Source organism: Mchenga conophoros, linkage group LG7, assembly GCF_057382185.1.
Source record: "Mchenga conophoros isolate Kocher_MC1m ecotype Shallow Benthic linkage group LG7, M_conophoros_male_GT1.1, whole genome shotgun sequence".
NCBI lineage: Eukaryota > Metazoa > Chordata > Actinopteri > Cichliformes > Cichlidae > Mchenga > Mchenga conophoros.
The window spans coordinates 15,445,274-15,471,934 of record NC_140532.1 but is presented as its reverse complement, the minus strand read 5'-3'; the positions used below and the strand labels follow the sequence as shown (position 1 = coordinate 15,471,934).

At 40.5% G+C, this 26,661-nt stretch overlaps 1 protein-coding gene across 8 annotated transcripts in view; it reads right to left on the bottom strand.

The window, feature by feature from the left end:
- tjp1b (tight junction protein 1b) overlaps window positions 1-20,267 on the bottom strand; it is a 76,600-nt gene extending 56,333 nt beyond the window's left edge. For 5 of the 8 annotated variants that reach the window (XM_085282443.1, XM_085282447.1, XM_085282444.1 and 2 more), the window contains exons 1-2: window positions 19,721-20,266; window positions 19,078-19,189 (exon numbers count right to left, since the gene is read on the bottom strand). In XM_085282443.1, coding sequence (XP_085138569.1) covers window positions 19,078-19,189; window positions 19,721-20,159 — 551 coding nt within the window. In that variant the 5' untranslated portion in view covers window positions 20,160-20,266. Of the gene's footprint in view, window positions 1-8,049; window positions 8,622-19,077; window positions 19,190-19,720 lie in introns of those variants that run through there. The other 3 variants (XM_085282445.1, XM_085282446.1, XM_085282449.1) reach the window with 2 other exon arrangements.
- Window positions 20,268-26,661: the final 6,394 nt, after the last annotated feature.

Genomic DNA, 26,661 nt, shown 5'->3' with positions numbered 1-26,661 from the left:
ACAGCAAACATGACTAATGAGAAAAGCTGCTTGGATTGTATCACAGCCCTGGTGCAGCCTTGCGCATTCAGAGCCTCATTTCTTGGATGTTGATTCTGAAATGGATTTCAGCCAAAACACTTCAAGCCACAAAGGCAAGGAGTAAAATAGTGCCAGCAACTGTGCCGACTCAGATATAATGTGCAGTGAATTATTTCTTATTCTCTAACAAATATGCAGGTGTAATGTTTCACTTGTGAGCTGAGACAATGTATAACACTGTGAGATTTAATAATAGCCTCTCCCTTTCACTTGTGACATTTATGGGCACAGTTTAAACTACATGGATGGATGGATGGCGTTTGGCAGCCCAGAAATATTGCCAAAGTGATTGAAGGTCAAAAGAACTCTTTATAATTTAAAGACACATAGTCACAGATTTGAAACTTTACAGGAATAGTTTGACATGTGGGAAATATTGTCCGATCTTTTCATCTTTTCTCCTTAAGAGAAAGGCTACTACCTAATGTGAACCTCACTATTAAAGACATAAACCATTCACTTGTGGAGAAATCGGACAGGTTAGCTGGTAGCCAGTGTTACTTAAAACCCCATACTTAAATAATTTAACCAGTTGTGTGCCATTATAATGTTATTTTCCCATCATCTATCCACTTTATCCAATTCAGGGTTGTGCAGGGAAGCTGGTACTTATCCCAGCTGCCATAGGCCAAGAGGCAGCGTATACCCTGCCCAGAGACCAATTAGCCTAACTTCAATGTAAGTCTTTGGACTATGAGAGGAACCCAATAATCCAAAGAAAAATACAAGTCCACAGAGGCACAGCCAGATGATGGACTCAAACACAGGACCTTCTTGCTGTAAGGCCCTATGGCCCAATGTTATTTTGCTTCCTTGAAAAATATGAAGATTAATTCAGTCAGTTCATATCTGTTCATGTATTTCTTTCCCTTTTTTCCCTATCATATGCTGTTATGTTGTGGATGTGAATGTACTACAGATGGTAAGTATTTTTTTCTAGTTTTGGATTTTCATGATGTCAAGGAGCACAGAAAGCCTTAATAAGACACTCAGAAGCCCCTCCCACCTACTGTTCAAACGTTGCATTTATGAGGTACTGTTAGTCAGAAGAAAGTTGGGTTAAAGTAGAAAGAGAGCGCAAAATATATTGTATTAGACTGCGGATGAACTGAGGGGAATCCATCAAGACCCAGTACAAGACAAATAATCTACTTTATCTACTCTACTGTAGTTAGAGTTTACAAATAAAAATATCATAGTTGGCCCTCTTTAATATGAAACAGCTAGGAGAAGTGTAGCTTGGCCTTGCTTACTGCAAGCAGAGAGAAAAGTATTAAGCATCCTAAACCTAGCATCACTAATTAAGATGCTATATCTTGTCTGTTTCATATGTACCAGAAAAGAAAAGAAAGCTGTTCTTGACGTTATTATAACTTGCTGTAAATTCCTGGAGTGATGTATTAAAAAATACATGTATATACTATCATTCCCACTGCTGTTTCTATACATACAAAAATAAGAGATGTCTTCTAGTATATTTTACAATATATAGCAACCACTTATACACAGTACAAATTGCTGCTGTATTTAATTGGATCTATATTTTTATCAGGGTTTTTTGTACACTGTATTTTCTTATTTATTTTTTTTATTTTTATTTTTCTAATATATCTCTAATTCACTTTTTCTTTTTGACCCTTGTGCTGCTGTAACAAGTGAATTTCCCCAGTGTGGGATTAAATAAAGTCTTTATCTATGTAACAGAGGGGGGTCAAAACAATAACATTTTAAATCATTCAAGAGATTGTAGGCCTAAATCACAGCACCACAGTTTTGACATCACGCATCCAACAGCAGCTGTTTAATATTCATATTTATTTTGTGATTGAAAATGACAATTTTCCTGACATCTGTTGTGGCTAACATTTCAAAACTGGTCCCATCAAGCGAGTACACCCTGTCGGAAATCCTTTATCAGCGTGCATTAGCAGAATGCTAGGGTTTCTGTGGGCCACACCCATCCTTCTGTTGAACACAATAGTATTGGTATTAATAATTATTTCACGCCTGCAGCTCAAGTCACTCCGATGGATAGAGATCAGTGTTTTTTACAGTATATTGCAACACATTTTCCCGCTGTAGGCTTAATAGGTAGTTAAAATAGTCTTGATAAATTGGCTATAGTTTTAGCCAGAGTTAAAGAAAAATCACTGTATAATAAACAGAAAGCAATTTTAATTGGGTTTTTTGGTAATTTGGTACTATTTTCTCAAGTGTTGTATGCTTCCTTTCTTAAAGGGAACATGCTCAGACTTCTATCAGGTAAGGTAAAACAGACTCATTACTTTTATTGTAGTTATACAGAATTAAGTGGACCGATCATTTTTATGTAAGCAGAAACCCCCCAAAGACCCATTGCAAGCCAGGAAAAACCCAGCTAAGGTAATCTTTGCAGCAGCTGCTGCAGGCTGCATATTAAGAGAAGAGACATGAAAGTGCTATCAATGTTCTCAGCTAATGGGCAGCAAGAAAGCAAAGGGGCAAATGTTCCGAGAGACTACATATGTTACTGAAAGGACATTTTGTCAGCTTTTATTACTTTCATGTATTTTCTGCTGATGTCAAATAGCTGCATAGATGCTGCGAATGCAGGATTTTTTTTAACCATTAAGAGCCTAAAAGGTATTCATAATCATTTCTTTGCTGCTTTGTTTAACAAACAGTTCAAGCGCTTGATGCATGGCAAGTTAACAAAACAGTGTGGGTCATCTTGGCCCTGGTATAATGGGAGTATTGGAGTCTTGCCCCATTTGTAGTTTCTTACAACAAAGAAAATCCACTTCAGAAGATAATAGAATAAGATCAATGCCAAGACCCCAGATGGCCCGATGACCACAATGGAGTATAATAATGTAGTGCACAGATAAGGTCAAGCAGATGCCTGATGCTATTACGAAGAAAGGACGGAGAACACACACATACGCACGCACGCGCACACACAAATACACACATTAATCAGTTGCAGGACTTTCTGCCGTGCCTGGTTCCCAATCTCTCTTTCTCTCAGTCTGCCTGGAGGAGCCATCAGGTACGATTAGTTCAAGCAATAATGGCTAGTGCTTAATCAGCAGGTCAATAGGCAATGTTTCGCTCCATTCCTCCCATCTTGGCCAGCGCTAATATAACACTTAACAGGGAGAGCAATCCTGGCCATTGTCTGCCACACACACCAATGCACATAAAGAGACACACACTTCAAGAGAAATACTTATAGTTGGCCAATCCAAATAAAGAGTCTGTTAAATTAGGCATCTCTCATCACTTTTATCCCAGTATCTTCCTGCTTTTGGTGTGTTATTTGGAGAAAAGGCACAGGTATAAATAAGATGAAGCATTACATAAACACAGTAGACTTGTTGTATTATCCCTACAGGCTTGCAACAGAGTGTAAAGTTCATTAAGTCAGGTTAATGCTAATCTTTGGCTGTGTGCAAGTACATTTTTTTAAAGACTCCAGGCAAGAGGAACATCTGTTTGCAAAGTCTAATCCTAATTTAGATAGATGCTGCCGCTATTCAGTCTTTATTAAAGGCAAGCAAAGCCGTGCCTCCTCTTACACGGAACACACGGTCGCTGGTCGGCGGATGGTGTAAGTGTTCAGGCAGGGCGGTGTGTAATCTCACTGCCACATGCTGTGAGATCAGCAGCAGAACAGAAAGCAGTTCTGACCATTTGACCAGAAATGGGACAGAATTAACGCTGCAATTATGAAAAGAGCTGGAAGCAGGATACTTGAACGATACAGCGAGCTGCTTCTTCATACAAATGCAAATGCCTTTCCCCCCCCCCCCTCCATTTAAACTGGTGTCACATCCTGTCGTACATCTGCACAAAAATTACATTTGTGAATGGAAGAACTTTTCAAATCCGTAGCAGGGAGACATACAGAGCTGGCGGCACAATTGTTTTATTTAAGGAATTAACTAATTACTCTTCATTTCCACTATGCGTATTCACATTTAAATGAATTGTTTCTTGTAAGATGTAAAAACTAATCATAAATATCTCACAGAAATTTGTTCAACTTCAACAACATTTACAGATTTATCTAAGAGAAAAGCAGTGAGTCCACACATTATATCTTCAGCTTTAACCAAACAGTTTTCTTGCAGTTTGGTCGGACGAAACTGTTAAAAGATTAAAACATCAGGACAACTTTCTCCCTCGCAGAGAGAAGCTGAGAGCCAGTTCTCCACATAACAGTGCTATGTTTTGTTTAAGCCTACAAATTGCAATAAAAATATTTATATTAATTTCAACAATAATGTTTTTTCACTTGCATTGTTAGGGTTTAAAATTCCCAAGACAGTAAGGCAATTCAGTCTACAGTCATTTCTCTGTGTGTACATATTTACTTGACAAACTCACTATAGGCTATGTTTCTAATCCAGACCAATCAAATGAGGACACTGCAGCACGCTGGTTTGACCAGGCGCTTAAGGTGACATAGAAAAGGATCTGTACACACTCCTTGTGTATTTTTCCCCTTTGGTTTTGTACTATAAACCTTATGAAGTAGGAGAAAGTAGTGGAAAAACTATTTACTCTTATATGAATGACAAATGACATCTTGGGCCACGAGGAATGCAGTTCAGTAGTATCACTGCTATTAATGCATGTGTTGAACAACTAGTATTACTACTTATGAAATTGAAGGGTTTTCCAGCTGCCATCGGGCAAGAAGTCGCCAATCTGGTGCAGGGCTAATACACAGAATTGCACAACCATTCACGCTTGCTTTTACACAATTTAGAATCACCAGTTAACCTAACCTAACAGTCATTGGACAGTGGGAGGAAGCCAGAGTGTTGTGGAAGAACATGGGAGCTCTGTGCAGAGAGACTGCAGACAGCTGGTGGAGTCAAACCCTGGACCTTCTTGGTGTGGAGCAGCAGTGCTAACCACTGCACCGCTGTGCTGCCAGGTCATGTTAAACACAATAAAAGAGATAAGGTTGATGCTTGGGGATGTTGTGGAAGTTTTCCATTAAATAAAGCCTGCAGACAAGCGGTGAGCGGTAGCTAACATTCTTTAATCACAAACAAAGAACAGAAAACCAAGCTTGGTGGAGAGCCTGCATGATCGTGGGACAGACTGTCAGCAGAGTCTCTTAAGTGGCTCTCACTTAAATACCTTCTTCAAAAACAAAAGGCAGTACACAGCTGTTTCACACCCTAAGGCTCACACTCCCTTGCTACCTCCCAGAGTCATCGAAGAGACAAAAGATTCTTCCTGTGGAGTTGTCTGCTTCCCCCAACTTCCTTACCAGACCCCCACCCTCTGTCTAACTGCATGAGTGTGAGACATGTTAAAATCCAGTGGCACCAAGGCATTATACAATAAAATAATCTGAATAATGCATAAATAAAAGAAATTCCTATACAGGGATTTTGATCTGATGTGTCTTTTGTCCTCTGTCCCTCCCATCACGCCCAACCACAGATTGCTGTCCCTCCCTGAGCCTGGTTATGCCTGAGGTTTCTTCCTGATAAAAAGGGAGTTTTTCCTTCCCTCTGTCGCCAAGTGCTAAGTGTTAATGGGGGTCATCTGATTGCTGGGGTTTTCTCTGTATTATTTTGACGTCTTTGCCTTACAATATAAAATACCTCGAGGCAACTGTTGTTGTGATTTCGTGCTATATAAATAAAACTGAATTGGATTAAATGTGTGTCTTTTTAAATGGCACCATGCTTTTTACGTGATAAAATTATAATATAATATTAACTGTAGCTGCTGATGTCTCATCACTACAGTGCTTTGACTGATTTTTCCCTAAAGTTATTATACATTCATGTGAAAATGCACTTTGAAGAGTTTTTTTTTAATCTCTTGACATATATATATTCCCACCTCCTTGCAAACCTTTTTCTTTCCATATGATTTGTATGATTTTGTTTTCATATGATTTGGCAGATTAGTGAACACCACAGCACAAATAAAACCTAGAATATGTTTAAGACTTGCTACAGTGACCAAAACACTTTTTGTCAAAGATCAGTTCATGTTGGATGAAATTTGAATAGCGCTGCACTGTAATGTGACACGGACAAAATACAGACATTAGTAAAAGAACATCAATTTCAAGCAAATTTAAAAGACCACACAAAAAGAAAAAAAAACCCATGATAGATTTTAAACCTCTTTAACATGATTCAAAAAATTTGTGAAGTGTAACCAAAAGCATGAGTGTTAAAGTGATTGTTGTGGTGCACTCAGTGACAAACAGTGGAAGAAAGTTTAGAAACCAAACACTGGTTGTCTCTGCAGAAACTTCACTTCATCTTTCAATTTCTGGGATTTATCTGTAAGGAAAAGTATTCGCTTTAACAAAGTCAGATATCACTTTGAGAGTTACACAATCACTTTAGCCTCTTTTGTCAGTGCACTGCTTTAGAGGAGACAATAAGCAGCTTCTTCCAAAACCTCCCTAAATACAGAGGCGTAGATATGAAAACAACAATAAGAGGAGAAACATGAAATGAATCCTCAGTCTCAGTGAAATAAGTCCCCTATCTTCTCCTATGGGGGGCAATTAGGCTAATAAGACGATGACTAAGGAATATGATTAGCTGAAAGAAACCCAGAGATAAAAAGCTCCATGTGATAAGCTCCTGACCCCTGCTGAGGCTACAGCAGCACTTTGACTCTTCTTTATTGTTTATAAAGGATGGTGTCTGCAGTAAATATTTGAATTAAGGCACAACAAAAGAGTGTAGGGACATCTTATTAGTAAAAAAAAACAAACAAACAATGACTGCTAACTTACTGTTATCATAACATAAAGTAATTTAACTTAGGTGCTGTTAAATTCTGGCTGTGTTTTGTTCTTCTCTCAGTCACGGAAATGGTTTAGGTTGGCTCAAAACAGGTGATGATAACAGTTAAGCCTCTCTCACACACACTGGAGCCACACTAGCCTGTGCCACACTGTGCGATACATTTTGAATTTGCGTTAGACCGTATCAGAGTGCCATTGAGTCTATTGACTCCTAATTAACCATCTTTGCTTTCAAACAAGATGGTAATCCGGCTGTAATTAGGGATACTGTCTCACACACGTTGGAGCCGCCTCCACGAGCAATCTTACTTACAGTCAGGGAAAAAGGGGAATGAAAGGAAGGCTGCCTTTGGAGTAAATAAATGAACAAGGCCGCATGAGGACGCGAAAGAAAGAGAGGTGGTCACTGAAATATACTGTAGCGTTCAGGCACACAGAGTAATGGGGACACTGAATAGGTGGGTAGACAAGACACAAAGACATGCTGAGAGCAGATTATGGAGATAAAAATGTTTAATGAGAGATGTACAGAGGCCTGGCTGCAGGACAGGACATTAAAAAAAAAACAGGCGCGAAACATGTTTCATGCTTTACATTTTATTAACTAGTTACAACACAGCATTGGGAACAGGAGTGAGGTCGGGGAGGAGGGGGTGATGTTTACCACATGATTAGCTTGATGATGACATTTCCAGTGACAACAGCTGTGCAGTGGAGGCCATACAGTACATTAAAGCACATGAAGTTAGGATGAGGGGGGTAAAAAGAAAAAAACCCACGATGGAGCTATGACATCATCCTACGCATTCAACTTTACAAACTAATGCATGGGAAGGACAAGGCTAAAAGAGCCACTTGTCTCCAAACGCGCACGGGTGCACTGACACGCACGCACGCAAACTCCCAGCATGCGGAGTAGTTGCTTTGCCCCACCGTGTATCGACCACAGTGGGTTTGTAACGATTGCAACATGGTGCAGACCGGCTGCAGTGGCTGACAGGAATATTATGTCATTTCGGAGAGTGAGCCGGGCGCATTTTGGCTCCGTATAACCCGCTCATCCGTTTGACGAGATGTGGGAGGCGACGGCTCGGCTCATCGCAGTCCCCCCTTTTCCTTCTCTCCTCAACCTGCATCACATCATCATCATCACCATCATCACCATCATCCGCACCGCGAGTGATACTCACCACATACGCTTCCTGGGTGGAAGACAATGTTCTTTGTTGGAGGCGGTCACCCCCAGAGCCAGCTGCATAACAGTAATGTATTTCTGGTAATTCACCATGGTACTGTCCACCGCTACTAAAAATCCAACCCAAAGAAAAGCACAGGTGATCATATATTTCTTTAGTCCCTGGCATCCGCCTCCGCTGCGTCTTCCGTGCTCAGCATCACAACGCCATTTCCAGCGCTGAAGGACTGACAGTGAAAACACTCCCCGAGGAGCTGAGAGAAAGGTGCCGTACCGCTGCGACCCATGTCTGCAATGACACTCTGACCGTGTTTTTTTTTTTCTTTGTTTTTTAGCTCTGGCAAACACACCGCCGATCCATCCGAACTGTGATTTTTTAAGTATTTTTTTTTTAGTATTCTTTTTAATGACTACGGTCAGGATTTGGACATTATCTCCTTCCTCCTGCCTCCTCCTTCCTGCCCAGGGTTGGAAACACTCTCTTAAAAACGCTGCAGCGTCCAGGCGTCCGTGTGTGTGAGGTAGGGGAGAGAGTGTGTGTACAGTGTAGTCAGAGGGGAGCGACTGGGAGGGAGGGGAGGAGGGAGGGGAGGAGGAGGGGGGGGTCAAGGGACCGATTCATTTAGAGATGCTCGCTTGTAGCATCCATTTAGGAAGTCGAAAGTTTGCCTTTAATTACTTTTTAAAGGTTGGTTCTTTTTTTTTTAAAGTCGACTACCTTTGTTAGGTAATACTTCCGGGAAGCGGTAATGACTTGCAGGGGCGTAACTAGGAATTCAGAGCTCCCTGAACACCCTGCCTCTCCTGATAGATGAATGATGCCTAAATTCCGTTTTGTTTTGTTTTTTCAAAAGGGTCCTGGTGTGCTGGATAAGTAGGCATGTCTCCACCAGTTTTATTGCATTTTTATATATATATATATATATATATATATATATATATATATATATATATATATATATATATATATATATATATGTGTGTATATATATATATATGTATATATATATATATATATATATATATATATATATATATATATATATGTGTGTATATATATATGTGTATATATATATATATATATATATATATATATATATATTTGTGCTGCTGTAGCCTCATATATATATTTACTAGATATATTAAAGAGGCATGAACATTTTTTTGTATCGAAAAATTATCAAACCGTGACACCAAAGTATCGAACCAAAGCGTGAATTTTGTGTATCATTGCACCTTTAATATGTGTATATATATATATATATATATATATATATATATATGAATAAATATACATATACTTTGGTGTCACGGTTCGATATTTTTTCGATACAAAAAAATGTTCATGCCTTTTTAATTTGTCATTTATTAAAATTAGAAATATATATTTTAACTCAAAAGTGCAGTTTTTTAATTTAATGTTGCTGAAACAACAAAATAATTTAAAAAAATCTATCTGATCGAGAAATCACAGAGAAATTACAGATCGAGTTTATTACAGAGAAATGGCTCTTTCCAAAATAAAAGCTATACTATCCGCTTCTTCTGGGCTATATTCTCAGCAGCATATTAAACATATCAGGTCCCCATAAGGAGAATCATGTGCTAACGGCTGTCTAAATGACTCGGGTAAGGTTTGTAGCATGCGTGCTTGTTGTTTTTGTCTGCTTCCACTTGTCTTTGCACTAGGATGATGTCGGCGTAAATGTGCAGTCATATTCGTTGTGTTCCCACTAGTGCTGTCAGCGTTAATCTCGTTAAAATGACGTTAACGCCATAATGCGGCAAATCTCCGTTAACGAGTTACCGCGGATCGCCCCGTGCATGGGGCTGGACGACGTCAACATGTTAAGAAGCTAACAAGCTAACGCACTAGTTCCCGCCAATTGAGCATTGCGTGGCACATCCGACATACTGTTTTACTTTTGTCCATGACGCGCTTACCTTCAGGGTCATGCTTCACATGAAAACCAAGATAGTTCCAAACGCCAGATCTGAATGAGGGTGGGGGAGGTTCAGTTTCGGGTAGCGTTGAGGCAGTTGCCATGTTGCAACGAGCTTAGCTTCTGTCTTGCTAGCTTGCGCTGCACTCAGTGGATCTGCACTCAAAAGTGCAGCCTAGGTGGAGTAGTCGAACACAGATCCACTGAGCGCTCAATACAGACTGCATCGTTAGAAGTAAAGTTGATAAAATAAATTAAACATTTTGTATTGTTCGATACATATGCGTACCGAACCGAAAGCACTGTATCGAACGGTTCAATATCGATATCGAGTATTGTTGCACCCCTATATATACAGTGGGGCAAAAAAGTATTTAGTCAGCCACCGATTGTGCAAGTTCCCCCACTTAAAATGATGACAGAGGTCAGTAATTTGCACCAGAGGTACACTTCAACTGTGAGAGACAGAATGTGAAAAAAAAATCCATGAATTCACATGGTAGGATTTGTAAAGAATTTATTCGTAAATTAGGGTGGAAAATAAGTATTTGGTCACCTCAAACAAGGAAAATCTCTGGCTCTCACAGACCTGTAACGTCTTCTGTAAGAAGCTTTTCTGTCCCCCACTCGTTACCTGTATGAATGGCACCTGTTTGAACTCATCATCTGTATAAAAGACACCTGTCCACAGCCTCAAACAGTCAGACTCCAAACTCCGCCATGGCCAAGACCAAAGAGCTTTCGAAGGACACCAGGAAAAGTATTGTAGACCTGCACCAGACTGGGAAGAGTGAATCTACAATAGGCAAGCAGCTTGGTGTGAAAAAAATCAACTGTGGGAGCAATCATCAGAAAATGGAAGACATACAAGACCACTGATAATCTCCCTCGATCTGGGGCTCCACGCAAGATCTCATCCCGTGGGGTCAAAATGATCATGAGAACGGTGAGCAAAGATCCCAGAACCACACGGGGGGACCTGGTGAATGACCTGCAGAGAGCTGGGACCAAAGTAACAAAGGTCACCATCAGTAACACACTACAACGGCAGGGAATCAAATCCCGCAGTGCCAGACGTGTTCCGCTGCTGAAGCCAGTGCATGTCCAGGCCCGTCTGAAGTTTGCCAGAGAGCACATGGATGATACAGCAGAGGATTGGGAGAATGTCATGTGGTCAGATGAAACCAAAGTAGAACTTTTTGGTATAAACTCAACTCGTCGTGTTTGGAGGAAGAAGAATACTGAGTTGCATCCCAAGAACACCATACCTACTGTGAAGCATGGGGGTGGAAACATCATGCTATGGGGCTGTTTTTCTGCCAAGGGGACAGGACGACTGATCCGTGTTAAGGACAGAATGAATGGGGCCATGTATCGTGAGATTTTGAGCCAAAACCTCCTTCCATCAGTGAGAACTTTGAAGATGAAACGAGGCTGGGTCTTCCAACATGACAATGATCCAAAACACACCGCCCGGGCAACAAAGGAGTGGCTCCGTAAGAAGCATTTGAAAGTCCTGGAGTGGCCTAGCCAGTCTCCAGACCTCAACCCCATAGAAAATCTGTGGCGGGAGTTGAAAGTCCGTGTTGCTCGGCGACAGCCCCAAAACATCACTGCTCTCGAGAAGATCTGCATGGAGGAATGGGCCAAAATACCAGCTACTGTGTGTGCAAACCTGGTAAAGACCTATAGTAAACGTTTGACCTCTGTTATTGCCAACAAAGGTTATGTTACAAAGTATTGAGTTGTATTTTTGTTATTGACCAAATACTTATTTTCCACCCTAATTTACGAATAAATTCTTTACAAATCCTACCATGTGGATTCATGGATTTTTTTTTCACATTCTGTCTCTCACAGTTGAAGTGTACCTCTGGTGCAAATTACTGACCTCTGTCATCATTTTAGGTGGGGGAACTTGCACAATCGGTGGCTGACTAAATACTTTTTTGCCCCACTGTATATATGCAAATAAACAGGTGTAAACAGGTGTTTATCGATCTATAAGGGTCCAGATTGGACCCTTCAGGCAGTTGTACAAAAAAAAGTATGACAGGAATGACTACTGATCCACGTTTTCTGCAGCTGCCAGTGTCCGATTCCACAACCAAGTATAATCCCCATCTTACTGAATAAATTATGACATATGGGAAACATGTGACATACAGATAAGCTTCTATTATACTAAAGAGATGAAAAAACTGAGGCCGATTAATGCAGCAGATTGTCTATATGGCCGCACTGTCACACACCAATGGTGATGCAACTTGGGGCTCTGTGTCCCACCCGAGGAGTTTTCTGCATGAGGACGGGAAAAATCAGCAGTCCTCCACTTATTGGACAATCTGGTCTACCTCCTGAGCCTCAGCCACCCCTCGCAGGGGAAAAAAGACCAGTGAGCGCACTCAGACAGAAATGCCATATTTTTATCATGCTTTAGGTCTGACTGACCCCAAGTATTTTCAACCCATAAGCCTGTATGTGCTTAGACTTAAACAGTATATAGCTTGGTGATCATATAAAAAAAAGTCCTTATATTTTATCTGGTAATGAGGGTCATAATGTATGTTTTAATATCATTTTATGCCGATTAGCATATAATTTTGAGTTTAGAAAAAGAAAAGAAAAAGAAAGTTCTCACTCAGTTCTGAATGTCCAGTGAATGTAACCAGTAACTTGGAGATTTTGATGGTCCTTGGTGATTACTCTTAACTTCCAAAGGATAACAGAAAGTAACGGATTACTTATGTTACTGTGCATTTTTTGGCTTTGTTTTCATATTTATGTATGACATAGATTAGTAGACAGTAACAGGACACGGCTGGTGAGTAATTTTACCTTGAGAGTTTTCCACAAGGCTTGCAAATACCACAGAGACACCAATGAGAATCATACTTAATTGTGAGTCTCCTGTCCAGTTTTCATTGTCTGGGATGTAGAAAGAAGAAATTGAGCACCCAGAGGGCAATGCATGCAGGCTAACTGAGCAGAGAGAGGCTGCACTTTGAAAGACATGCAATGACAGTATGAGCTAACCCTAACCCAGGGTGAATATAAGTGGAATGTGTTCACAGTTTAGACTTGTCTTTTAAACCTCATACAGTTTGAATGCTCAGTAAAATGATTTGTAGCTGTCACAGTTGCTCATAACAACCAGTGCAGAGTTATATGAATGAGAAAGTCTGAAGATTACAACAAATTCATCAGTTCTGTGTGTCTGCTTAACCCCATCCGCACATAAAGCATGTGAACAATGAATATTCACCAGAGTATCAAACACAGTATGATGTAATTTTATTGGACTTTTTCACTGGAGACACCCTCGTATTTATTTTATTGAACTTCTTTCCAGGGAATTATTACGCTCCCTTATTCTTCTATCACTGGGTTATGAATTCTGTGAGCTCATACCTCTTACAACCACATTATTTTTTAACTGCCTTATACATATTCACATCACAACCAACCATCAGCTATTCAAAGAGATTTATGTCTCGTCTAGTTTCTGTTTTACGAGAGTGCATAAGAACCATTTTCTTTTAAATTGTTTTATTTTTAAGCCCCAATAACTAAAAAGGCAAATATGGTATATGAACTAAACCTTTGATTGCAGTTCATGAGGTAGCATTTATAACAAAAAATATCTAATATCAGTTATCCAATGTAAAAGCAACATTTTAATGCTTTTTTCTGCCTTTTTGATTATGTTTGTGATTGCTGAATTGGAGTGAAGTGTGGTCGTAGTAGCTCTGCCTCAGTGCCCACACCACCTGTCATTAGCAGCAAACAGACGCTGGCGTGGGTTGCTTCCCAGTCAATAGACTGACACAGAGGTGCCGTTGTAAGCTTCAGAGTAAGTCGATTAGTCTAGACTTTGAAGTCTTAGAGGACACCTGAGTTTCTGAACTGCACCTCTCACCCTCACCAGCTCAGACATAAACAAAAGATAAATGGAAACTGGGGAGGTTTTATACTACATACGTCTGCTGCGAGCAGCTGAATTGATCATTTAACTGTTGTGAGCTGAAGGCATTAGCTAATGATTTCATTTATATTTTAAAAAATCAAAATGAAAAATCAAGTTTGGCAACGGTTTCGTCATCCAAATGATTTCCACCATACAGCTAAACAGACAGAGCATGACACTAAAGCTGCCAGTGTCAGGGGAGCAAATCCCTCTGTGGCCGACGCTGCTAAAAATGTTTGCACCCGTGATGTCGTGTGTTCTATCCGCGAAAGTATCCTAATCTACCCAACTGACAGTGTTAAACTCTCATTGGCAAACGCAGGGTGACACTGCGTGTGTAACGGTACAGTGAGCTTCTAGAGTAAATGTTCATATAGGATATGATGTTTTAGAAATAACTAGAGCTGATATGCTGAGAATGAACATCAGGCGTATTCTGAAATGTAAAACAGCCCTTTTGGTGGTTGCCAGCTAGTTACTTCTGGGTGACTGGAAGCAGAAAAGCCTTCGGGGCTTTAAAGGAACCTAAATTCACCCAGTGCTCATATGTCCATAAGTTCATTCATCCAGTACCTGCTGATGAAAAGGCTTCAGTGTGCATAAAGTAAATATGATTCAGTTTAAAAGCAAAATAAAACATATAGTGATTTATATGCATAGACATTAAATGCACCTGCAAAGCCTTGAAACGAGCTTGGCTCCTACACAGGTTTCTGGAGCAGACAGACTATAAAGTAAGATATCAATTAATACATATTGCTATAACTATATAAACACTAGGTTTTCATCCATTGGTCTCATATTTCAGATATTTTTAAATTCCAGTATTTTCAAAGTCAGTATATTTCAGTTTGATTAATCTTTGGATGCATATCATAGATCTCATTTACTTCATTCATTTGTGTAGAAATCACTAAGTAAAATTTCTTAAAGATGCACAGAATTGCCCAGTAATGACATTAAGATAGACATAAAATGATCTAATGTGTAGTAATGTTAGCGTAGCTTTCATTTTTAACTCATGACAGTGAGGATATGAGGTGAGAGTAACGGTGTAGGATTTTGGTTTGTTTTGAAAGTACATCGGCTAAATTGTGTGTAATTAGAAAACAGCACAAAGTAGAATTTAATGATCTTCTATTAGTGTCAGGGCGGCACGGTGGTGTGGTGGTTAGTGCAGCTGGCAGGGCCTTTCTGTGTGGAGTTTGTGAGCCTGTGAACCAATTAAACTAACGTCCAAAGACATTAGTTTAATTGGTGATTGGTGTCAATGTAGATATGAATGGCTGTGATAGATAGTTAAATTATCCAAGGTGTAACCCACCTCTTCCCCTATGACACCTTGGGATAGACTTCAGGCCAGATGTGACCCTGAGCCTTGGATATGCAGAAAAAAAACCTATGGATAGATCATTAGAGGTACCTTCCTGTAGACTTTGTTAGATAATTCAGTTTCTTATGTAAAAAAAGCCTCTTTGCTTCCTGTTCGTAGCATCTTGAACCCTGTCAACAGTCAGCTAATACATCGATAATGGAATCATCAGTGCAGAGTTGCACTCCAGCAAACCTACCAGCAAAGCACCGTGTCACCTCCCATTGACTAGGATGCCACTCAGATAAGTCCCCTGATTAATCAGACTCTGCACATCATCATTATCAGTCATGTAAGACACGGCAGCCATTAAATGATAGGAAAACTGCTGAGGACACACACAGAGACATTACCGAAGCTTCTCTCTATCTCCCTCTGTCTTTTGTTTTCACATGCACACATACACACTGCAGGGAGTGTGTATGGAAACCAGTGGTAGTGTGTCAGTGGGGAAGCACTAACACAACAGTGGGTCAGTGGCTGTGCTGCAGTCTGAAGCCCACTGCATTTCCATGCACACTCCACTGCAGCACTTTGATTGCACACTGGCATCCCCCTCCTCTGCATCTCCACTGAGGAGCCATCCCCATCATTACCCTTCTCACATGAGAACCCACTGCTGACATCTCTTATTGTGCGCCGCGCACTCACACGCTCACGCACGCCAAAACCAGCGTGCTCACACAGACACACACAGGTACACGTGTGCACAATTAACACACTAAAGTCCTCGTCTTTCTTTCTTTTCTTTTTTTTCCAAGCAAGTAAATAGGACACACAGGGCTGCCCTTCTTTCTTGTGTCCTTCCATTTGCTTGTCCACTTCTTTCTGCACAGCAGAATCAAAGCTGGTTTGTAGGACTCGGAAGCTGCTCCCAGAGGAGCCAAACCTGGACGAAAGCCCCGAGAACCACAACCGCTGTAACACTGTGATTTATTACTCGTGCACCAAACAAAGAGGAGTTCACAGAGAAAGTCCTCTTCACATGAATGCACTGCACCAAGAAGACCAAGAGTAATGAAGCACTCGCACACGCACGCACACACACACACACAGTCACACCTCAGCGCTGTCGCAGTGCTTTCTCTCTGTGTACCGTGAGGTGAGTCATCAGCACGGAGAAGCATAACCTCATAGCTCCAGCTAATCTCTCCTCTCCTCCTCCACCTCCTCTTCAACCCGCCAGCATCTCATTTTCTCCACTTATGGATGAAAGCATGGTGCCTTACATCATGGCTGCTGGCTCACGTATAGATATAAGGCCTCAGAGCCAAACACACAGCCAACGCATCCTGGGTAATCACCTCATTTTCCATAGGGGAACGGAACATATGCAGGTTTTGAAAAATAGCCAGTTACTCATTAAATATATCTGTGCAATCATGGCTTACATGCCTTTGAATTTTCACTTCAGTACAGGCTAAGAAACCTTTGCACATTCACAGATGAGTGCTCAAGAGGTCTTGAGTGTTGATTTTAAAACCAAGAATAGCTGCATATTGTAAACAATCTGGCAACCAGCGGCCTTTAAACTGGATTCAGCAAGCTTCCCATCATTCCCTGCACCTTCCCTGTGGGTACACACAGGGAAGGTGCAGGGAATACCTTCCCTGTGGGTACACACAGGTTCTCAGTGCCCTTTAAGGCAGAAGCCTGGAGATGTGATTAAATGCTGCGTGTTCACTCTCAGTCAGCAGGATACTGACCAGAGGCAACAAAAAGCCAAACTAATAAACACAGTGCCTCTTTGAACCCACACAGCTGACAATCAATCTGCTCCTCTGCTGTGGATCAGAGAAAGTGTTCAGAGAATAAAAGGGGGGAAAAAACTCACATGACTTCACATAGTTCAAACAAGAGGAAGACATTCCCAGGTTGCCTTCACATTTATAACAAGGCAGGCAAGCAGTCGTGCTTCACGCTGTCACACTGGGACACATGCTGGCGCACAATTTTTGAAGCCAAGCATCCATCACTTGAGGCAGTTTCTGTCCTACTTCTTCTAGAAGTGAACAAACAAAAGATTACGCTTTTTTATCCTGATATACATGCAGACAACACTGCCCGACGCTTGATTCGCCAGATGTAGTGACATTCGCATTAACAAAGACAAGTGCACTGAAAACAAGCCATTCACAAAACCTGCAGATGCATGTCAGAGACGTCAGTTTCCAAGGAGCGTCTTCGTGTATACGGCTGAACACGAACAGGTGAACGCACAAACAAAGCATCAATCCTGAAATGAAATTTTAAGAGGACTTACATTGGCTTGTTAGCGTACTGCATCTCCTGTGGAGGCTCTGTGACCATTCTCTGTGCTGTTATGCTGTTTAGTGTGTTGGTTTGTTTCTGTCAGCCTGTCTGTGTGTGTATGTGTGTGTCTATGCGTGTGTGTTAGTGCCCAGGGCCAAACCACTAGGATGGCTGTCCCCATGCTGACTTAGCTGTCATACATTAAAAAGGAACGGCCCAGGGAGCATATCAGCTTGCCTGTCCCTTCACTTGAAGCATCACAAACGCCCCCCAACCACCCATCCATGCTACCTCTCATACACACACACACGACACTCACACTATGAAATATTTTCTGCCCAACCCCCGCCACCGTGCAAGCTGGGCCAATGGAGGTCTCCAGAGGTCCACACACACACACACACATCCAGAAAGACACCGTCACTCAGTCACGACGCATTCAGAAGGGCTGACACACTCTGTGACAAAAAACACCCTCGCAGGACTTTGTCTACCAGGCTCGCTCTCTTACATACAAAAAAAAATCAACAAACTCACCAGAGGTCATTTTATGCGCCTCTTTTCTGCAGTTTTATTTTTAGCGGTGCTGGGACTGTTTCAGTGCTGCATTGCTTAGATTATTCCTAACAATATTAACTCATTTGGTCTTTTTGATTTTTTTAAATAAGTATTAGAATAAAATTCTATTACACCTCATGCAGTTCACAAGTTTACATTCACTCATCATGGACATTAATTTCATGTTAATTTGGGGCTTTTAATGATTTCTCTGAACTGTTTAAGGTCTCTTGTAGTCATTTCTAAACCACTGCAGATTCAAAGATCATCAGTTAAAAATCATTTATGTAAGTACAAGTTATTTAGACCTTTACCAAGGACTGAAAGAAGACCAAACTGTCACCCTTACCAAAACCCCGACCTCAAGTCTACTGAAAATTTGTGGAACGTGTGGATAAACCAACCAATTCAAATGAACTTGACCAATTCTGCCCAGATGAGTTGTCAAATATCCAACAATAATTATGCCTCGTTGGTGGCTACCATGGGTCTAGTAAAGTTCCAACTTGCTAGAGGACACTTACCATATTTTGGCAAGGGTGTATGTAAATATTTGAGCCTTTATGTATGACATTGACCCTCTTTGAATTCAAGAAAATCCAAACTAAATTCAAAGTTATTTTTTAATCACATGAAAGATGGGTGCTCTAAAATCATCCCAGCCGTGGAAAAAGAAATCTTTAAAAGGCTAAAACTATTCAAACATTCATGCCCATAATGAGCGGATATTAACTTTGTATCACAACTGAAAACGATCTTCTGCATTTTGCATTGTTTCGTCACTCTTTTAGTCACAGCTGTTAATTTGTCATCGATCTGAATGTTTAAAACATGGAAGGATGATTTTATCTTCTCGTAGAGCATCATGTGATTCAGCAGAAATAAAACTCAACATGACATCATTGATAGGGTATGTAAAGCAGTTCTCACCTGGAGTCAAATATGGGGTCGGTGTACATGGGAGGCGAGCACAGAGGTTGCTCTCCTGGAGTGTTTGGGGGCGCAGTGATGCCCCCTTTCTCGCCCTGTCCTGAGACACCATCTGTAGGAGCAGATTAATATTTTAGCCCTTTTTACAACTTGGCTGATTTACACCTCTTTCTCTCTGACCGGGTGAACAAGCAGAAGAATTCATGAGCTGGTAATTGTGGGAAATTGCCACATGTAAGGAAGACACTCACTTCTCTTTGTGAGAGTGTGTTTTATGTAAAAACACATTAACCTGGAGTAGTGCGGCACAGACAAGGCCCTGCATTTGCACCCACGTTGAGGCCATATGTTGTCAGAGGCTAGTTAGGAACGCTGGCGGCTCAGTAATCCCCTCGGCCACCCAGATTTAAGAAGCTATTTTTGCTTGCTATTAGTCTGTTGTGCTGGATTACTGCAAAGTAGTTTAATTTCCTTTGTATTGTACTTTTTATATGTGTACATAATTAAAACTTTTGAACATGTAAGTGCAAAGCTGCCACAGATTAATGAGCTGAAACATTTTTATTAGAAAGACCCTCTATGACCTCTTGTTTTTGTGCTTTACTGCTTAATGGTGTAATTAGAGGCTTATTAATGTTTTTACCTTCTCCATCCAACAGAAAACAGGTTAGCAGGTGAGGACAAACTTCCTCCAAAACAGAGCAGAATGAGCTGAATGCAGCAGGCCCCTTCGAGGACAGGTGGTCCAGGAATATCTCGGTCCGCTTCTTGTCCGAATCCTGTCCCAGTATTTCCTTGTACTCTCCCAGTGAAAAAACCTTGTCATACACCAGGTAAGGAAGTACACTGTTGACATCCAGCTCGCTCAGGATCTTTTCTCTGTGCTGCTGGAGAATCTTAGCTGCCCATCTCTGCTTCTTCCTGGCACATGGCTTCCTGCCAGACCTCTGCTGCTGCTGTCTTCTTTGCCTCTTCACGAACCACCTCTTGGTGCCACTGCCAAACATCTTCGAGTTGAGGAAATCCACCAAAACTTCTTCCACAGCTCTGTCAAAATAGTTCCCAAAGGAGGGGAGGTGCATATTTCATGCCAGTGAAGAGACCTTGCCACATATTTCTTCAAGCCTCCCTTTGTTGTTGTCTGAGTCGTTTATCTGGGCCAGGAAGAGACAATCTGGACAGTAGCTGATTTCTAGCCGGGTACTTAGCGACACTAAGAAGATTAACAGACTCTTAAGTACACCAATGCACATTGCTCACCAGCGCTTAGACACCCTCAACATATTTTGCATTATTTTCCTGTCTTGTTGGAAGATCAAACATTCACTAAAGTCTTCATTTCATATCCGTATGGCCCATTTAATTAAAAATGTGTCTAACTAGTTTTTCTGTTCTGTTACAGCCCAGAAGATAATTTAGAACAACCATGTCAGAAGGCTCCACAGCTATTTTGGGTTGTGCTGACTGGCCTCGAAATCACCAGGGACTTACAAAACAAGGAGTGCGAGAGTCAAATCCTCTACCCATCGAGGAAAACTGTGTAAAGTGAATGAGACATACTGTTAGGCTGAGTAAGATGGGAGGAACTCAGCAATCCGCAGCTCAGCAACTCTCGTAACAACTCACCTTCCTGGATATTGCTGTGAGAATGTGACACCTGATTAAAACAAGATTAGAACATTTCGTCACGGGCACTGACCCATTAAATCCAGCGTTACTCCTGCTTAAGGAGAAGCATTAACACATGAGGAGGAAAAAGGGTGTTTCAAGGGGAGCTTAATGTATTTCAATGAAAATCTATTAAAAAGAAAAGACTAATGCAGCACAAACCAATATGACCTTGAAGTGGATTTTATCAAAGTGCTGTGGAAAAAAATAAACGCCTTTACCAGAAGATGGTGCTATTTGATCAGTGACTCCTGCACATGTGGCCATAATAGGCTTTCATTAAATATTCACCAGGACCAAAAACTGAGCCAAAAGTAATACATCACCGAATTTGAGAAGTATGAATACAGAAACAGCTCGTTATAAAAGATGATACAAAACAGGGGCTGTGGCAGAGATCATTTTTACAGTGGTCAGGCTCAGATCGTTACTCGCGTCGGGGTGGAATAGAAAATGAGTTTTTCTTCTATGTTGAGAATTGCTGCAGGCTAAATAATCACTTTTACGTCAGTTACCGTTGTCATTAGCCTAAGCAGGCATGACTTATATCTGAACAGACACCAAGAGAACTTAGAAACTTTTAAAAAAAATTTAAGCCTTAGTGATTAAAAAAAAGGACCATTTGGTAAAAGCTTTGTTTTTTCTTTATTCTTATCGAAAAAGCTCATAAAATAATTACAGTGTAACTGAATGGCTGCTCTGTTAAACTGTATCTCTACTGGAAGTTAGAAAAAAAGAGTATTCTGTGAGTATGTGCATAGCACTTTAACATGTCTCATCATCACTAGATGGGACTTGGTCATGGCCTCAGATTGCACCAGGGAAGACAGCACTGTAGTTAGTGTAAATTATGATTTGCTGATATAATTTTTATATTCTTATTTTTTTTAAAAATATGTGCATTATAATTTGTTTATTATTTGTCTTTAAAGGGCTAAAATTAACCAAGAAATATTTCAAGTTTTTCCAGCAGGAAAGCAAAAATACATGCTAACACACCCACATTTCAGACACAAATGTTCATTTAAACTGTACTTTAAACAGTTCATTTAAACAACTGCCTCGATTGAAGGAAATGTAGTGAAAGATTTATTTTTGTTATTTACCCACTTGATATGATTTGACTGGGACCTCCTGCAGTGGTGTGGTAGTTTTGTGTTCTGAGTTTTACAAATCATTCACACTCACTCAGCTACTGTAGTTGTCATCAGTAACAACAGAGAGGCATAAGGCCAGTTGTACATGCAGTTTTTCCCTTGTATTAAGCAAAGGAGGACATGTTTGCTCCACGGTGTCGCCTGTCTGTGGAACGCTGAGTCTTTCTCTTCCTCTGTCTAACTGCACAGCCACCTACTGTGCTTTGCACTTATAGAGCACTCTGCTCCGGCCCTACATCTACTATAATGGGAGAGAGGTTAAGTAGCAGATGCAAGCCAGGTTTACCATTCTTTGCAGCACCCTAAACCTACAGCTAAGCCAGAGAACCACACCGTGCTGTCATTCTATATTAGGTACTCCTTGCTATTACCAGGTTGAATACTCATTTGCCTCCAGAACTGCCTGAATTCTTCATAACATAGATTCAACAAGCTGCTGAAAGCATTCTTCTGAGATTTTGCTCCATATTGAAATGATAGCATCACACAGTTGCTGCAGATTTGTCGGCTGCATATCCATGACGTGAATTTCTTGTTGAACCAAATCCCAAATGTTGGACTGAGAGCTGTTGACAGTGGAGGTCATTTCAGTACAGTGTTTAAGAAACCGCTTTGAGCTTTGTCATGTGGCTTGTTATCCTGCTGGAAGCATCCATCAGAAGATGGATACACTGCGGTCATAAAGACATGGACAACACTCAGGTAGAGGCGGCGGCATTTATTGATGCTCATTAGACTAGACAACGTTTTTGCAATCCCTATTTTGATGCTCAGTGTGAGCTATAGTGGGTCATCTGGTTGAGCTGATATTTGAGTTAATGAGTAGCTGAATGGGTCTGGTTCACAGAGTAGCTGCTGAGTTTAAACATGACCTGTATTTTGATGCAGGTCAAAGTTCAGTGTCAGGTGCATTTATTGCATACTGAATCACTTTGATTTGACTGATTTATTGTGTCTCTTAAGAGGATTCCTGTGGTGGATAAAGTCATTCCTGTCTCATTTGTTGTCACTTTATTTTTGTCATACACAAACAAACTATATATGTCGTGGTCCCTCAGTCCTTTCCGGCTGATCAGGTTTTATTTTCTCTCTATCTCTCTGCTTCAGTTTCTATTGCTTCTATTGCTTCTCTCTTCTCCACTTCTCTTTCTCTTTCTATGTTGTTGTCTATGCTACTGGGTGGGACTCATTCTGGGTTCCCGCTCTAGACTCTACACACCTATGGAAATCCCCCACCTATCTCCAATTATCTCATCAGCAGCCACAATCCAGATAGTTGCTGGCTGTCATTCTTTGCTGGATTGTTGAACAATCTAGTTAGTGAAGTGCTGGCTGCTTCTGTTTGTGTTTTGCCTTGAATTGAATTCGTGTGTGTTTCCCTCCGTACACATCTTCCCTTGATTACTGCCCTGGGGTGTGCTGAGCCTGCCTGAGAGAGAAATGAGTTGAGGAGTGTCCGATGTTTTGATGCCTTTTCCCCTGTATCCCTGGAGCCCCATTTCCCCTTGTACACTGTATATAGCAGAACTGGTGATGACTGCACATAGACACACTGAACTTTCACCTTTCCGAGTTTACTGAGTCCACTCCTTCCAGTAAACGTGACAATGCACATGTAGACAAAGTCTTTCTGCGCCTATATTCACAAAGCTCCTTATCTCCTTGCCTAACAACTGTTTATTATTGTTTCTAAAAGCATGACTGTATGTCCGGAATTGATGAAAGGTGTCAGACGGCTGTGTACACATCTGCATCAGTGCATCAAAGGTCACAGACCATGTTCAACAACTTTGGTTTTTTACTGAGTGCTTGCTGTATTCAAATAATTCCTGCACAATGCATAAATAGAAGAAAAACACACTCAAAGAGTGGTGAGCATGTTCCCTCAGACATAAAATGACACCTCTTCAAGACATTAAGTGTACTTTCAGCCCTGGATCCTATTTTCTAAAAGATGGCTCGTCTCGCTTGTTTCTCTGACAGCAGCATTTTCTATGTCAAGGTGACCGAGACCACAGCTGTTTTAGCAAAAAGAAAATAGGACCATTGTAGAGCAGCAGGATCTCAGTTTTTCCACAACCACAACTTCACCACATCTGCAATAATACTAATAATAAATAAACCGGTAAAAAAGGGTTTTGCAGTTATTTAGACTTGCATGTTTATCAATAAAGGACATGCAGGAAAGACTTATAGGCAAACGCATGCTTACTGACTGCTTTGTCATAAATTTTAAACCTCAATTCCAGAGTTTTTGCCAGACTTTTAAAGCTCAGAATTTTTTTTAATCCAGAATATGATCTTTTTATTTACATTTTTTAAGTCCACCCTTAAATTCTTGCTTTTACACTCAAGGCTACTTTATATCCTCACATTGGTAAGACAGCTCAAGAAACCTCAGCATCAGACCAAATGCATTACCAAACATTAATACACATAATAAAATAAAAACTTGAAATGAAATGAAGCAACCTGATCATAGTGGGGTTTTACCGATCGACGTCACGCACAAAGAGAACAACTGAGGTTTGTTCTTTAAAAATATCTTTTCGAACCAAATGGTTTTTTTTGCATAGTGTAAGTAAGGCAGCAGTTAATTATTAACTGATAATGAAGAAAAAAGTAAGACCAGCTATTAGTTCTGCTTTCAAATTTAATGAATTTACCAGAGTGGCACTGTTTTAAAGTTTAAATACATTTGTAAATGTGAATGTGCCATGCAGGTCGGATCAGTTCCAGTTCCAATTCTGCAGATCTGAGTCTTTCTTTTAAAGAAATACATTTTAAAGCATTTGCAATAACTAGCAGTGTCAACTGTGCCATCCCATTGTTATTACATATTTACAAATGAAAGGCTTATCCGTTATCAGTGACATTATGTTCTACTGCCTGAGATCGTAACCTGAGGGTAAGGCTGCATACTTAATCTTTAATCGCAGCTCTCTGTTTGCGCTCCCATTACACATTTAACAATGAAATTTTTTTTTATCTAATTCTGGATTATAGTTGTGCCTTTATCAACTCTCTCAGTACTGACCCACACTGACATGTATTCATTTGTTATATATTTTGTTCCTGAATCTTTATCATAAAGTCAAGCCAAAAAACCCTACTTACTGCATGACTCAACCTCTGTTTGACATTATCGCACCAGACAGAGAAAATGCACTTAAAGATAAGCAAAATAAAACAATTGAGAATTTCTGAGGAAAAGAGGACAAAATCATAATGCAAATTTTTGTAACGACTAGTTATCAAAATTTTGGCCACCGAAAACATATTTTCCAGTTGTAATGTAACAAATCTAAGTACACTATATTAGTGCAGGCGCTTTGTTTGTGTTGGTGTGTTGAACCGAACGAATACTGACTATACTGGGAGAAGTATATGTTTGAAAGGTTTTAAAAGTTACATTGCTGCTGAGACATGTCATTTTGATACTCTCCCCAGTCCTAAATGTCATGGTCCTGGGTCGTGTGACCCAGTTTTATGAGGTTGTTGATGTTTTTGTTATTCGTTTGAGTTTAGTTTCATTTCAGTTTACCTACTTACATTCTGTCATGCCTAGGTTACAGTTCTAGTTCATGATTTATCAAGCTCCCCATTTGTCTCATCCCTGTGTTAAGTCTTCCGTATCAGCCTGTCATGTTAAGTCTACGTGTGTTTATCTGTCATGTTTCATGTCCAAGTTTTCTTTGTTTGTCAAGTTCCAGTCATGTCTGTGTCTCGTTATGTTTCCTGTTTTATTTTGAAAAAGGTTGTGTGTGTTCTGTGTTCATGTGGTTAGATTAAATCTCCCCTGTGCTGTCATTATGTTTAATTCTAGTCAGCCATGTCCTCTTGTGTCTCCACTTCCCCTGATCACCTCATGTGTGTATTTATGTCCTCAGGCTTCCTGTGTTCACGTTCAAGTCGTCTGTTATCTCTCAGTCATGGGTTTTGTTTTCACTGTGTTCATAGTTACTCAGTGTTCATGGTTTCTTCATAGTTTTTTCACTGAGTTTCATAGTCTTTAGTTGCACAGTGTTCAGTCTTCTTTGCTTTCTTAGTTTCACGTTTTGCCTGCAACCAGCTAAATAAAGCTCGCCTTTTGTTAAAGCCCCGTCACGTCTCCTGTAACACCTCTCTCTCTGCATCTGGGTCCTGAAATCTAAACACTCCGGCGCACCCCGCCGTAACACTAAATTTTGAAATTTTAAAATGAGTGAATGTAGGTGACAAAGGCATGATGATAAATTAAGGGTATGGCACATCCTTGGGACGTTTGTGGAAGTTGTACTGTAAGCCAGCGGTCTTAGAGTACAACAGTTGTAACCATGCTTACTGTATTTATTACTGTAAGTATTTCAGAGAACAGGGAAACGTATCAGAGTAACTCAAATAAATTACATTATAGTCAGCAGTAGGAAAATTGAGCCACTGCATTAAAGATGCTGATAGGTGCTGATATGAAGGAGTAAACAGCAGAATGACCTCCTGTGTCACCTTTGTTCTACAGAATAATTCTAATAGCGTGAGACGCTCTTTGTGACAATGAGTAATGACTCATGTGATCTTTACACATTATAAAAACAAGGAAATGTTCACCTCTTGCTTCTCATATAGTCTCTACAGGTGTTTCCAAGTAAGAATTTATATACTGCGTCTTGCAAACAGTTTCCCAGCAATGTAACTTTGCTTCCTTGTCTCCTGATTGGCGCAATAAACTTCCAAATGATTTCTTTAGATAACCTTTTATCTCCCAAGGAAGCCAGTGACC